The sequence below is a fragment of the Hippopotamus amphibius genome, chromosome 5 (genome assembly GCF_030028045.1).
Source record: "Hippopotamus amphibius kiboko isolate mHipAmp2 chromosome 5, mHipAmp2.hap2, whole genome shotgun sequence".
In the NCBI taxonomy this organism is placed as follows: domain Eukaryota; kingdom Metazoa; phylum Chordata; class Mammalia; order Artiodactyla; family Hippopotamidae; genus Hippopotamus; species Hippopotamus amphibius.
In genome coordinates this window covers 35,796,183-35,812,346 of record NC_080190.1, presented here as the reverse complement: position 1 = coordinate 35,812,346, position 16,164 = coordinate 35,796,183, and the positions used below count along the sequence as shown (strand labels likewise).

The following is a 16,164-nucleotide window of genomic DNA, read 5'->3' as shown; positions in this document are numbered from 1 at the left end:
TCCTATAAGAAGTAAGGAGTTAATGACTCAAAGTATATTTTATAAAGTATATTTTACAGATTACGTACATATCAAAGTATACATTATAAAGTTTGTTAGGTATAGTTTAAATTATAATAAATTACACTTTGTTAATTTCTTTAATTCTTGGCTTGGTTAATTATATAAAGGAAAGCTGAAAGAGCATTCTATGAATGAAATGTTCCATCAACATAACAGTTATTTTATGTCACAAATGTCATATTTTAATGTGCATTTTAAAAAAATACTTGAGGCATTTCAGGACTTCTGAAATAATAATTAATGGATTTTAAACTTGCACTTTAATTTTTCTGCATGGAGTTAGAGCTTTAATGATATTTATATCTTAAGAAGGACAAGTCACAAAAAAAATTAAAAAAATAAAAAAAAAAAAGGACAAGTCAGCAGAATATTACTTTCAATTCCTATGCTAATAGACAGCCACTCAGAATACAGAAAGGCCAATAATTACTGTTCTGCCGAACAACAACAACAAAAAATGCCATGTGTGTAACTTTTAGTGATACTTTATGATATATTTCTGTGTTTGTTTGTTTATTTTTTGGTTTGAATATTTGTTTTAAACAGGGGAAAGTTGCCCAGACTGCTTGCATGTCAGCCTGCCAGCATCTGTCAACATCCTTAATGCAGATGCTGCTGGACAGTGAATTAAAACAGATAAGCATGGGAGCCGTTCAGCAATTTAACTTAGATGTCATACAGTGTGAATGTAAGTATCTTATTGATTAAATCTGATGCATTTCTAGGAATCTATATTTACATTATATGAAAAAGTGGTATGTATAGTAGGGTAATTCATAAAGGATGGAAGAGGCCTGATTCAGCTAAACTTTCGGCAGCCTTAGAAGCAGCTTCCTTCCAAGAAGAGAAAAATATCTCTGTTTCACATTCAGGGCCTCTAGAGAGGCACTAAAGTGACAATCCAAACTGGATAATTAAAAAGATGACTCATTTATGATTCATTTTTTTTCCTTTATTCCTTCTTCTGGTCATTCCTGTTTTCTTGCCAGGACTCTCCTGAGGTTTATAGCAAATGAATGAAATTATTCTGTTTATCATTCTTACTTTCCCATAAATAACTTAATAATCTTAGGACCCTGCATTCCAAGTGAAGCTTCTTTTATATTCTGAAGCTTTGATTCTTTTTCCCAAAGAATTTCTCAAGTCTTTACCTTTGCCATTATTTTTCACTTTATTTTTTTTAGGTGACAAGGTTAGCAGATTCCATAATCTAATGCTGACATTAGCTAGTCATGTTAAAAATTGGATGTGCTACTTAGTTATTAGCCTTGTTATATATGCTTCTAGATGTAGGTTTTATTACCCTTATAGGACATGAGTTTATGGAACAGTTTTTAAGCATTACTTTCAAATGAATGGTGCACTAATTAAATGATGAAAATCCTTGGTTGACAGTTTAGTCAGGCACCACTGTTAATAAATTGAAAATCAGTGGGGCACAAGAAGGATTATAAAATATTTGGGCAAATTTTACAATAATATATTCTCTGTGAAAGACTTTAGAAAATTAAATGTCAGTGACTTGCAACTGAAGCAGGAGTGACAGATTCTTTTTCAACAAGTAATAAATATTTGCTTCTGTGTATAAGGCATTCTGCTAGAAAAGACATAATTTATATTCAAAAGAATAATTATTATAGGCTCTTTGATCAAGATCAGTTGTTTATTACACAAAAAAAGGAATGGAAAGTTTTAAGAAATCCATCTATTGCCTTCAAAAAAAGAGAAATACTAATCTACAAAGCAAAAGAAAAATAGTTTTTCCCTAGGGAAGAGAAGAATTCATTTTCTTTTCCTAAAAAGCATTTCTAATTTTCTCTAATTAGAACACCTTTATTATATTTCTTTCTCAAAATTATCGTTTACAAAATGATATTTATCTTGTATTTACAAAAATATTTACCAAAAGGCACTTTTTAAAATGTTTCTAACTCAAAGTAATTGTTAATCCATTCTACAAATAATTTGAAACTGATTTTTTAAAGTTCTTTAAAAGCTGTCTTAGGAGGGAATTCCCTGGCGGTCCAGTGGTTAGAACTCTGTAATTTCATTGCTGAGGACCCAGGTTCGATCCCTGGTAGGGACCTAAGATCCCACAAGCAATGCCACACACCTAAAGAAAAAAACATTTGTCTTATGATATTATTTCAGTATGATAATGCTTAAGTAAACATTTTATATAAATATTGCTTGAGGCGTTTCAAAATAATTGGGTGGTTGAACCCTTTATTGGCTCTTGGTTGTGTCTTTTCAATTAGATTCTTTTGTTCAAAAATGGAAATTACTGTTTGGTTAGGCATCTTCAGGTACCTACATCTTTTCTCTGTTCTCTTACCTCTCCATGAAGAGCAAGCCTAACTATACTTAGAGAAAGGCACATAAAACACAAAACTTTGCCTCTCTGTCCCATCACAGAACAGTTTCTCCCTTTGGTTATTTATTTGGGTGGGGTTACTGAAGGCTCCTTTTAAAATGTTGATGATTTCTTAAAAGATTAATCTCTTGGAAGGGATTATACCTAAGTATGAAGTATAACTCAGTTAAAGATGTCTGGGGTCAGGTGCAAGAGGGATAAGCCCTAGCCTAATGGGGGCCAAGGTTCTGTTACTACAGATATGGAAAGGGAGAAACCAGGACTCAGAGACAAACCAAAGAAGATAACTCAGCTTCCAATAAGATTATGCCTGTGGTTGGCTCTGTTCCTTAATCCTTATCAGCTATCACTTAATTATGACTCATACCGTAGCAGGCATTTGGTGCTCACTGAACAAAAGTTGACATTACACTTTCCCCCCTCTTTGGCCAGGATCTTAATTCCCCAACCAGGATTCAAACCTGGGCCCCTGGCATTGGAAGCTTCGAGTCCTAACCGCTGGACCGCCAGGGAATTCCCTGACATTACATTTTTCATGTTTACTCCACTCTCTTTCTGGTGCAAAAGAATTGTCCACTCCCCAATTTTAGTGATTGATACGTAAATCACTTCAAAATGAAACTTAGCTTTCTCTAATAATATGGTCAGAGAATTTTAGTTTTCATCCCCCCCTTTTTTTTTTGGCTGCGCTGCATAGCTTGCAGGGTCTTTGTTCCCCAGCCAGGAGATTGAACTGGTGCCCCCTGTAGTGGAAGCATGGAGTCCTAACCTCTGGGTCAGGGAATTCCCTTCATCCCTATTTTAAATAGTGTTTTTGTTTGTTTGTTAATCTGTTAATTGTTTTTTAATTGTTTTTAAGCAATTTTTTAAAATGCAAAGTTTATTTTCAGTATTAATGCCGTGTGTATGCTTTCTGCATATTGGGGCAGAGAAAGGAGAAGAAAGGGTAACAGGAAAAGGAATTTGGCTAGGTAAGAGGGAGGCTAGAATGTATGGTAAATTTGTGAAGAAAAGGAATCTGGATGCCTTAGGAATCAACTGGGATATGGAGAAAATAGGCAGGTAGTTCAGATGTAGAATCCTAGAAGCTAAATGATCATTGTTTCACCATTTGCCTGGTAATACACACTCAAATACTCCTCTGCTTTGAAACACTTTAAAATAACCCTGTCAAGTAGTTGTCCAGCTATTCCTTGAATATTTAATTTGGGAGATTAACTACTCTTCAGAAAATGAGTTTCCATTTAATATATTACTCTATCAATTTCTTACATTGAGCTGAAATCGTTTTCTCTAAACTTCCCCTAATGGACCTAGTTCTGCCTTAGGGCGAGAGTCACCACTAGTCTGTATTGTGCCTTTGTGCAAATTAGAAAAGGTATTCCCACGGAGAGGAAAAAGTCCTCCATTGTTCTCCCCTTTGTATGAATTAGAAAAACGTTTACCCCTTTTCCAGTTGGACTCCCCCGTCAAGGCACATGACTTACCAAGTAAAATGTGAACCAGATTTCAGCTGTTACTCCCTCCCCACTGCTCTCCTCAGCTGAGAACCTGTGTATAGTAAGTAGTCTGATGACTATATGTGGCCATTCTGCTTAGGTTCATACACAGAAAACCAAGTCTTCATCCACAAGCCAATATATGAAAACTGCTCTTATATCTTTCTGAATCTTCTGAATCCCAGACATAAACAATCCCTCTTACTGTTCTCATGTGATATGATTTTAGATCCAAAGCTCTTCTTTGAACAAACTGGTTTGACTGTCTTCTGTTTCATGTCTGATACCCAGAATTGAATACAGAGATACCAAGGTGTGGTGGGATCAGTATAATATGTAATTGGACTATCGAACATTGTTCCATATTTTGTACTTTATTAGTAAAGTCCAAGCTATTATTACCTTTTTTGGTTACAAGAGTATACTCTCGTGGTGGGATCAGTATAATATGTAATTGGACTATCGAACATTGTTCCATATTTTGTACTTTATTAGTAAAGTCCAAGCTGTTATTACCTTTTTTGGTTACAAGAGTATACTCTCGAATCATTGAAGCCGTAGTGTTCTAAAATCTCTTCATCTTTCTCTTTTTTGTGTGTGATTGTCAAGCTTTTTCTTATACTTGTGTAATTAGTTTTTGTTTTAGGATTTTAAGATTATCCCTGTTAAATTTATTTTAAGATTTGTCCCACAACTAGCCTATTGAGACCTTTTTATATCAAAATTTAGTATCATCTGCAGATTTGTAATCATACTTTTATTTAACAAGGTCATTAGCAAAATACTGAACAAAACCTATTTATATCCTCATATATAGAACATCAGTGATTCTCGAAACATGGTTCCCAGATGAGCAGCAACAGTATCATCTGGGAACTTATTAGCAATGTGCATTCTTGAACCCCACCTGCTGAATTATGAATTCTGGGCACAGGACATAGCAATTTCTTTTTGAATAGGCCTTTTAGGTGATATTGATGCACAATAAAGTTTGAGGACCACAACGTTACATGGGTCTATCTGTTCATATTGACTTAGATTCATTATTCAAAATCTTGTGGGTATCTTTAGATTTCTTCAGCCATTTGCTAATTCCCTAGTTGAATCTAACTGATAGTTTTGAATCTAAATCATAATTCAAAGGTATGAGTGGCTTTGCCAGATGCCTTGCTGGTATATAGGGATAATAATGGCCATTGAATTTTCTTCATCTACCAGTCTAATTATTTTTTCAAAGAAGAAGATGTTACCACTCTGATTTTTCACAAACCCATATGGATTCACAGTAATTACTTTCCCTTCAAGAGGCTCAGAAACTATTACTTAAAAGTCTGTGACTGGTTTACAGGATTAACATAAAATCCTACTAGTCTGTTTTATGCTAGTAAGAAATCCAGAATCCAAGGAAATCAGATAGCAGAGATCAAGAACTAGATATCATAAACCACCAAAGATCCTGGGCATCTCAAGAAAGGCTTAAGTCAAAGAATTTAAGCAATAAGAGGTTAATATCAAATATAAGTATCAGGAATGGCCTTTATTCTAAATTAAATTTTCCTTTTATTTGATTTGATTATTTTTCCATCTTCATTACTTTGTAAAAACTTTATGCATATATTTCCTAGGCCTTAAAATGTCAGTCTGCAGGTGGAAACAAATAGCACAACCAGCTGAAGTTTGGGAGATAGAAAGTTAGGAATAATTCAGTTTCTCATATTATTCAGCCATGTGCTTTTAGTTTTTGTTTTTGTTTTATTTTTTCTGGTGGTGAAAGAATTAGCACTGATCCATCTGTGTGCTCACTTATTTTTTCAAATAATGTATTTGTGCCCTTTTCCCTGGTATTCCTTGTAGCATATGTACTTATGAGTTAAACTGGCTTGAGCTCAAATTTCAGTGTGTAACTGAATTTTTTCCACATAGAGGCAATTGATTTGTAGGGAAGATTCATTTATTCAGATGTTTAATGGGAACCTATTACCTGTTATTACTGGAAAATCAAGGATGAATCAGGCTTCACAGATTTCATATACTGGATGGGGAGGAAAAAGACATGTAAACAACTGTAATAAAACATAAATTCTTTATAGAAGTGTATGCTACTTGTAGAGAGGGAGCAATTAATTCTATATGCCATGGGGTTGAAAAGATTGACTATCATAGAAGTGAAATTTGAGTCTTAAAGGATGAGTAAGGTTTCATCAAAAGCAAGGAAGGGCATTCTGAGCAGAGGGAATGGCATAGGCAAAAGCACTGTGATGAGAGAATGCTTAGGGAATCTTCTACAGTCTTGTGTAGCTAAACTACAAGATGCATGATTGAAGGTGTTGAAAGATACAGCTGAAAAAAGTTAGACTTCTGAATGCTTGGACTTTATTTAATAAGCAGTAGAGATCCATTGAAGCTTTTTAATCAGAACCATGATATAATGAAATCTTTATTATAGAGAGTTAACTCTGTGTCATGTGGAAATTGAACTGAAATGAGAGAGATACTGCAAGTAGAAAGGCCTGTTAAAAGGCTGTTGAACTTCTTCCTGTGAAGGATAGAAAGAGCTTGACTTTGAGCAGTGGGAATGAAGAGAAGAGGATGGCTTTCAGACATTTTGGAGGAGGGAATACATAAAATTAGTGAATGGGTAAATTTGTTACGATTTAGGTGGTTAGAATCAGAGACTTACATAGTAGAAAAGACCCAAGAATGCATCCCATAGTTGGGGTGGGTGGTATGAAGAGGGAGAAAAAGAAAGAAAAGGAGAGAAAGGTGAAGAGGAGAGAGGAAAGAGAAGAGATTTAATTATCTATGGTAAATTAAATTCAACATAGAATTTATAATTGCCAGTACCCAGTGCAGAATGCTATGCTCATAGAGTATTTGTTGCATAAATGAACAAATTAACAAATCAGGAAGCCTCTATCATCTACATTTGCTTTTCTAGAGTTCTCCTAACTTTGTTATCAAAAAATTAAGGCCAAGGACTTCCCTGGAGATCCAGTGGTTAAGACTCTGCACTTACACTGCAGGGTGCACGGGTTCGATACCTGGTCGGGGGAACTAAGATCCTGCATACCTCGCAGCACAGCCATACATACATACATACATACATACATACATACATACATACATATGTACATAAAATGCTGCTTCTTTTTAAAAAAGAGTTAAGGCCAATTGATGCTACTGTGCTTTTATTCAAGACCATTCAACTTCTTAGTATAGACATAACTGATCATTTATAAAAATTCTTCACATATTTGATGACTATGTCTAAATGACCCTTTAACTTCATCTGTTCTGAACTAAACAGTCATAATTTCTTTACTGTTTTCTTATGGAATTATTTTCACTCTCCTTTTGGTCTTTCTTCTTTAGATCTTTTTCTCTTGTCTTTCTTTTTTAACCCACACTAGGTCAAACTTAATGAAATGTCTGAGTTCAGGGATGGAATCATGTGAACCGATATACAAATTTTTTCTTAAGTGCTTTCAAATTAGTCTTAAGATGGTCTGAGCATATGTCAGGAAGTTGAGACCATCATCCTAGTCCTGGATCTGCCTGTATTTGGGCAAGTAGCTTTGGATGAACCATTTAACAATCGAAAAGCCTCAATTTTTCCTGTGAAATACCGGATTTGTAATTGATAATTTCCAAGATATATACTAGGATTCAGAAGTAGTAAAATTTAAGGCGAAGAAGAGTGTTGGCACTTGAGAGTCATACATTAGTTAATGCCTTCCTATCTACCAAGTACTTGGCATTTGGGGGATACAGTGGAAAACAAAACAGGACAGGTCCTAGCCCTCTTGGGGTTTAGGCCCAGTGGGGAGGCGTTCATCATATGACTGCTCTAATAAACATGATTACAAGTTGTTAAATTCTAGAAAAGTAGATGGTACTGTGAAAGAGTATAAGAAGCAGGCCTAATTTAGATAAAAAGTTGAATCGGTTGAGAATATTAGGTAGGGCTTACGCATGAATGAAGTAGATATTTTTGGTTAACTTGACCATAACCAATAGTACTACTATAACTGTGTTGTTGGAGAAGTCAGGAAAGCATCCATTTGGAATTGCAAATGTAGCCCCCTCTGAAAGCTTTGATCCTGTTACAGATTTTGTATAAGTTCAAGAGAAATCACTTCTTAGTTGGAGAAGCATTTGCCAAGCTTGGCAGGAAGCTGATGCTCTAAATCTATGTGTGTGCTTTTGTTTCATTAAACACCTCTTATATACTGGGTCCCAATATAAGGCAGTTTACAAATGCAACTGTAGACAGGAAAAATTAAAAGTGTCCTCTTAAGTGCCTATAAAGGTATCTCAGAAATCCTTCACATCCCTAAGAAAATAACATTGCCAAAGCATCAGGCAATCAGAAGGATTTGAAGTACCCAGAATAGGTCTAGGATGTACTTTTTCATATAGTCTACACAAATACCTAGTTGAGGTTATCAGCTTCTAAGAGTCTAACATCCTAAATTCATAAGCGCTAGAAAAGCTGCGGGTTGGAGAGCACTGGTACCTTTTTCAGTGATGAGTTATTGAGAAATAGGTGAATCTCTAGGTTTGAAGGCCTTGGTCTTTTTTCGTTTGGATAAAGGCTTAGTCCACCTCAAAAAAAAAGTCTCCATAGATTTTTTTTGTATGTGGATGGCTGTGAACCTAGGGCCTCTAATTCTAGCCTTGAAAAAGGTTCGTACTCCAAAATAAAAGTATTCAGGGAAAATCATGTCGATGGTATAAGAGGGTATTTCAGTATCTTTTTTTTTTTCTTTAAGTAAGCTGGATGCTATTATATTATTTACCTACTTGAATTTGTTCCTGGTTTTAATGGCATTTAGGTATCAAATTTAGGCTACTTTGCTCCTTTTCCAAGAAAAGGAGAGGAATAGATACTACCGTACATAAGAGTGGGGTGATGAATGTAGAGGGGCAGTTGATTTAGAGGCTTGCATTCCACGGCTACCAACCACTTGTAACAGAATATAAGTATAACAGTCAAGAATTCTTAACAAGACCCTGGACTCCCAGGCATGCGTTCTTTACCACCAGAAAAACCACTAGGTGGTGCTCTTTGTCATCCCTTTTAATGACACATCTGGTCCACATAGAATACTTTGCCTAGCCAAAATTTTGGGTTCTAACTAGCCACTCTAAATCTTCAGATCGGGCAAGAAATGGAATTATGAGAAATCTCTTCAATATGCAAACTGTTTTTATTTATATTCAGTCATTTATTTAGTTATGGAATTATTCCATTTTATATGTCCTTGCCTTGACATCCACAGGCGAAGTCTTGAGACTTTATTTAGGCTAGCCTCCTCACCCGTTTTGCAATCTTTTGATCTGTTTACTCTTCTGACTCTATGGACACTCTTTCTTCCCCTTCCCCCCACCTCCTGACAAGTCTTCCTACCTTGTGTAGATGTTTTCCAAATAATCCACCTTACAGTAAAGTTAACTGTTTGTCTAGGATAAGATTGTTCAAGGACTTAGTCCCTCTGCATTTAATTTCAGAGGTTCATATTTTCATGCCAAGATAAATACTTATAGCCTGACTTCTTAGCCATCTTTGTTGCCCCCATACAAACTCTGTACATCTGATTCTAAGGGCAGGAAGGGCATATTTTCTTACTTGAAGTTTTGTTATACTTACAAATAATTCATGTTTTTGCCTATAGATACTCTGTTCTCTTAAAACTTCATAGATTGGGACTTCCCTGGTGGCGCAGTGGTTAAGAATCCGCCTGCCAATGCAGGGGAGACAGGTTTAGTACCTGGTCTGGGAAGATCCCACATGAAACTAAGCCCGTGTGCCACAGCTGCTGAACCCTCGAGCCGAAAGTACTGAAGCCCACGCACCTAGAGCCTGTGCTCCACAACAAGAGAAGTCACCTCAATGAGAAGCCTGGGCACCACAATGAAGAGTGGCCCCCACCCGCCACAACTAGAGAAAGCCCTCACAGAGCAATGAAGAGCCAATGCAGCCAAAAAAAAAAGTCGATCAATAAATCTTTAAAAAAAAAACTTCATAGATTGCCAATTTGAAAGTTTCTTTAATTGTCATTCTAATCATAGCTTCTACAGCATATATTATTTTTTGCTAACAGTTTCATCTAAATTAATTCAGTCTTATCATCTTCCCAGTTAGACTGATACAGCAAAATTTTACCTTCCCAATAAGGTGACACCTCCCTGTCTACCTCGCTCTCTAATCTTATTTTAGAGTATTTTTAAATTTGGAATTGTTCCATGTTCTAGCAAAAAATAAGAGGAAGTGAATAGATCATGAAGTTATTTTGTTTTTAAAAAGAATTGGTCATGGACTTCCCTAGTGGTGCAATGGTTATGAATCTGTCTGCCAATGCAGGGGACACAGATTTGAGCCCTGGTCTGGGAAGATCCCACATGCTGCAGAGCAACAAAGCTCGTGAGCCACAACTACTGAGCCTGTGCTCTACAGCCCGTGAGCTACAACCGTTGAGCCCGCCTGCTGCAACTACTGAAGCCCATGCACCTAGAGCCTGTGCTCCACAAGAGAAACCATTGCATTGAGAAGCCCACACACCACAAGGCAACTAGAGAAAGCCTGCGTGCAGCAAGAAAGACCTAACACAGCCAATAAATAAATAAATAAATAAATTTATTAAAAAAAAGAAAGAAAGAAATGGTCAAGTTGGAGGTACTAAGAGAAAAATCCCCAAAGGTTATGACTTTCTTTAAAAAAAAAAAAAAAAAAACTTAGCCTGGAAATTATTTTTAAATATCTTATTGAAAGACCAGGATCAATGTGTGTTTTTTAAAAATACTCTTAATGGGGGCTTTCTAGGTGGCGCAGTGATTAAGAATCCACCTGCCAATGCAGGGGACATGGGTTCAATCCCTGCTCCAAGAAGATCCCACATGCTGCAGAGCAACTAAGCCCGTGTGCCACAACTGTTGAGCCTGTGCTTTAGAGCCCGTGAGCCACAACTATTGAGCCCATGTGCTGCAACTACTGAAGCCCACGTGCCTAGAGCCCATGCTCTACAACAAGAGAAGCCACAGCAGTGAGGAGCCTGTGCACCAGAACGAAGAGTAGCCCCCACTTATCACAACTAAAAGAAAGCCCGCGCACAGCAAAAAAGACCCAACACAGCCAATAAAATAAGTAAATAAATAAATAAATTTATTTTAAAAAATGCTCTTAATGGCATGAGTGAATGACAAAGGCAAAGATATGTTAGGAAGTAGGTATTATTAAATAAAAATAATAAAAAGTTGACCCAAGGGAGAAAAAAGAAACTCCAAAATACAACAGATCATATACATAAAATGAGAATCTGGATGAACCAAGAAGGAATCTGAAGACAAAGGGATTCCAAAATTTAGTCATCAATTCTTTAAAAAGTTCAAAGATTGAAATCTACCTCTAGAATTATTGGTACAATATTAGTATAAGTGAATTATTTGTATTATTATTCATTCATTCAGCACATTTACTGACTATCTCTTATACACCAGGCACAGAGTACGTAAAGGTAAAAATAAAAAATCTCTGTTTCCTATGAGCTTCGTGTTTAGTGGAAGAACTCACAATTTAGTTTTGGCTGAAGGAAACATTTGGCGTTTTCTCACCCAGCCCCAATTATTTTGAAATAAATACACTAAATATGCACAGAATGTTTTAAATTTACACTGTCAATAGTCATATGCAACTATTAAAATTAAATAGAACTAAAAGTTCATTTCAGCTCAGATATAGAACATTTCTATTGAAGAAAGTTCTGTTGGACAGCATCATGCTAGATCTAATCAATAAGCTAGAAAAAGTATCAATTACCATGATTGGATGGCATCCCCTTAGAATTTGTTCATATGTTCAGTTTTCCTTCATTCATTTAAGAAATTTTCATTGCCTACTCATTATGTGTCAGGCATTGTATTAGGTGATAGGGATGTAAAAATGGAAGTACATTTCCTGCCCTCAGGGAGTTCATGGTCTGGTGGGAAAACCCAGACAGATAAATAATTATAAGGTAGCAAAATGGGTAGTATAGGTAGTCTGTGTACAGGAGTTGCAGTGAGATCACACAGGAGGGACCTAACCTAGTCTGCAGGGTAATGGAAGTCTTACACGGAAGATGTAGATTGAATGGAAGGATAAGAGTTACCCAATGGAAGAGAGGAGGAAGGATGCTCCAGGCAGAAGGATCAAAGGTACTTGGAAAAAGACTGTGGCATATACAAGGAAGTGCAGGTGGTTTGGAATGGAAGGAGTTTAAGGTGCCTCTAGGGAAGTGGTTAGAGATGAGGCTAGAGAGATAGACAAAGGCCAGGTTATAAAGGACCTTACTTGTCCTGCTTTATTGTGAAGGTGATGGGGAACCATTGAAAGGTGTTAAACTATGAAGTGGCACAAATCACATTTACATCTTATGTAAATCGTACTGGGAGAAGTGGATGGAGAGGTGGCACATGAGAAGCAGAGAGGCCAGATAGGAGTGTATTTTAGTAATTCAAGCAAGAAATGATAATTGCTTGAACAAAGTAGAGACAGATTCAGACTCAAGACACTGTAGAAGGTAAAAACAACAGGATTGACTGCATTTGAATTTTAAAGAAGGAAAGGAAAAATATGAAGCCTCTTACCCCTAAAAAACATTTGAGAAAAAGACCTGAGAGCTATAAACTAGTGAATTTCACTTCCATATTGGTTAGGTTCTTAGAAGAGATGGTATAAAAGGTGAGAGGCTGAATACTTAATCAGATTCTGGATCAGTGAATTGAATGTCAGAAAATCTGAATTAGCTATGTCATCCTGGGCAAATCACTTCAATTTTACTTTTTCTGCCCTATAAAATGAAGAACGTGGTGACTTTTAAACTGAGCCTTCAGAGAACTGTTGGAGATATTTCAAAGGGGGTGTCTCTTCTAGTTGTAAGATTTTGTAATCCATCATCTGTATGCCCTGTTTACTAAGATAAGTTAATATGATGATCAAAGAAGACAGTATGTGAGAAAGTGCTTTGTTAGCTATAAAGTGCTGCATAAATTTATGATACTATGATAATTTTGACACTGAGCTCTTTGGTTTAATGCAAAGTCATGGGGCTTGTTAAACTATAGTATCTTAAATAGGAACTGAGAGAGAAGAAAAATGACAGATTATTTTCAGTGTAGAAAAATTCTGAAAGATTAAGTGGATAATAATCGAAGTATAATTGAAATTGAGCTGATTTTCTTATGCCTGACATATAAAGTAAGTCTCTCTGTGTTATAGGAAGTCTTTATGTGATGTATATGTATATATGTTGATGGTAGAAACTGAGCTAACATTTACAGCCTTGGTTGGAGACCACTAGGGGATTCATAGTTAATTATTACTTGGAAACAGTAGCCTGAGACTTGCCAGAAAAGCCAACAATGTGCTAGTTGGTCTTAAGAAAAGTACTTTTTAGATTAAAAAAAAAAACAAAAAAAACTTTACTTTTAATAAGCTATTAGAATTTTGCTTGTTATTTTTCAATTAAGATCTCATGTTACTAAAGAGAGGCAACTCAATTATCTGGGCCATGGTAGGGGGTGATGGAGTTGCCACAATATGAAAGTATTCTGCTTTTCACTGTATGAAAAGACAGTGATGTGAGTAAATTATACTAAACTATGAAAGGTGGGTTAGATTTGATTAATAATCTTAGTTTTCTGGAAATAGGGGGCCTGAGAAAGGTGAATGTAGTCACCTATCTAATGGCCATAGCTACTTAGCACCTAGCATAGAGCCAAGAAGTTAGGAGAAAAATGGTGTGACCCTGAATAACTAAAAGGTACATATACTCAAAGGCATGTATAAACTCATTCACCTTGCTTGTGGGAGAGGCCCATGCTCAGGCTGTATTTCCTTTTACTTTAGATACTATTCTAGTAATTGATTAGCTGATTTACCTGCTCAAGAAGATTAAAGATAGCATAGTAAGAGATGAGTGAGAGAGCAGGGAGTAAGAATTTATGTTAAAACTGTAAGAGAGAAGGCAGAAAAATTATAAAAGACACAAGTACTCAACACAGCATTCTGAGCTATTTAATATAATAGAAAACAGTTGTTCATACCATAGCAGCCCTGGGAATATATTGTATTGTGTAGAATAAAAAATGTTCTTAATGGTTATCAGTGAAGAGAATTAAGAAAAGTTTATGTAGTATTTAGTATTCTAAAAAACATAAAAAAGAAAACGGACAATATTATGATGCAGTTTAAAATTTTTATCAAAAGCTTACGATTAAAAAAAAGTTTTCATGCTTAAAGCAAAAATTATCATTAACTTAAAAACAGCATCAGCAACAAGAACTTAATTTGAATTCTTCATTCTCCAAAAATGCCAAATAAATTAAGCTATGCTAGGCTTTGTTTTTAATTTTTGATTTTGAGCCTTTCTAAACTGTATTTCACACAATTAAAATTAAGAATTATTTTTGTTATTCCAAGATCTTTATAGGCTAAAAATTTAAATGGTTTCTAAAATATTGGCTCAGAGAAATTCACAAATGGAAAATCTGTAATACTCTCTAAGAAAACACAGATATTAATGGGGAGGGAGAGTGGTGGCAAGCATTTGTGTTCTTATCAGAGAAGCACGTGTGTAAAATGATAGGGTCTTTTTTTATGAGCCACAAAGCTTTTGTTTTCAAAATAACTAGTACTGAGATTGTCTTCAACTAACTAAACAAAGCTATGTTACTAGTATTAAATTTTTGTAAGTACAAAAAAGTTGTTGAAAGGGATTCCCTGATGGTCCAGTGGTTAGGACTTAACCCTTTCACTGTGGTGGCCCTGCTTTAATCCCTGTTTGGGGAACTCAGATCCCACAAGCTGTGCGGCGTGGCCAAAAACAAAAAACAAAAAAAAACGTTGTTGAAGAAAATCTTTTGAAATATTTTCCGTCTAAAAATATTAAGGAATCTGTCTTAAGAAATCTATTTTGTCTTAAGATATCTCTTAGTTTTTAAAGAAGTGGGATTCCTTCATGGAAAAAAATTATTTAAAAATAATGCACAGACATTCCTGCCTCATCCTCATTTTGCTACTTCAAACATTTTACCTCTTGTCTGCATGTAAAACTGACTTCTTACATGGCTGCCTATTATTGCTGTTAGCTAGAAGTAGGATTTTTATAGAGCATATTCTGTAACAAAGCAGATGTTTTGAAATATGTTGACAACCGTGCAATTGGTATAATTTCAGAATGCTTCTATAATCATTCACCTAAGGCTAAAAAGAGTCAGAAAAGTTTTCTTGATTGAAGTGTAATATTACCCTTGAACTTTTGTAGGATAACCATTTAAAATTTATTGTAATTAGGATTAGAGTAATTAAATAGCGGATTGGAAGTTTAAAATTATTCAAATATTTGTGGTAATGGGTGTGGAGAACATTCGTAGTGGTGAAAATTGAAGGTTATAAACAGTCTTTATTTGAAGTGATTACTTGTAAATATTATAATACATTTGTAATGAATAGAAATTAATTTAGTGGTTAAACCCTTGTATATCTTGCAGCCTTGTTTTTATTCTTTTTTTGTTTTTTTTAAAATAGTGTTTGCCAGCTCTGAGCCGGTGCCAGGATTCCAGGGGGATACCCTGCAGCTAGCATTCATTGACCTCAGACAAGTAAGATGTAATACTGTACTTCTCATTTATTGCTTTCTACCTCTCACCGTACCTTTTTTTTTTTTTTTTAATGCTACAGGAATGCTTGTTTCCCTTAAAACAACTTTCTTTAGAAAAGTGCTTCTTTAATAACTATGTATTTGGTCCTTTTCTCTGAATCTATATCCAGTCAGTGTCTCAGCTTCGTGGGGCGTTCTTATCAGTGAATATTTAACTTAGTTATTACTTGCAAAGCACATGACTAAATAAAAACTTTATACTTTGGTTTAGTGACACTTGAAGTTTGTTATTTCTTAATGGTTTCATGGTCATATATGAAAATTGGTAGTATAACATTAGTTTTAGGACCCAAGTTAAATGTAAATTATTACAACCTAGAAAGGAACCCCTTGCTTAAGATGTTGTCAGTGTAAAGAATGCTATTTTTATAGTTTTTCTGTATGCTTCCAGAGAGAAGGATAAAACTAATTTTTAAAGGTAATTAATTACACACTTACGTAATTCTTTTCTGGTCACATAACTCTAAGAATAATAACAAATATGATGATTTTTAAATTTCTTCTATTCAATTTACTACTCTTTAAATTC

The 16,164-nt window shown here is 35.3% G+C and overlaps 1 protein-coding gene across 7 annotated transcripts in view; it reads left to right on the top strand.

Moving 5' to 3' along the window:
* Positions 1 to 16,164, top strand: part of EXOC6 (exocyst complex component 6) — a 230,532-nt gene that overhangs the window by 181,203 nt on the left and 33,165 nt on the right. For 6 of the 7 annotated variants that reach the window (XM_057735489.1, XM_057735487.1, XM_057735486.1 and 3 more), the window contains 2 exons: positions 610 to 751; positions 15,503 to 15,576. In XM_057735489.1, coding sequence (XP_057591472.1) covers positions 610 to 751; positions 15,503 to 15,576 — 216 coding nt within the window. Of the gene's footprint in view, positions 1 to 609; positions 752 to 9,611; positions 9,838 to 15,502; positions 15,577 to 16,164 lie in introns of those variants that run through there. The other variant, XM_057735491.1, reaches the window with a different exon arrangement.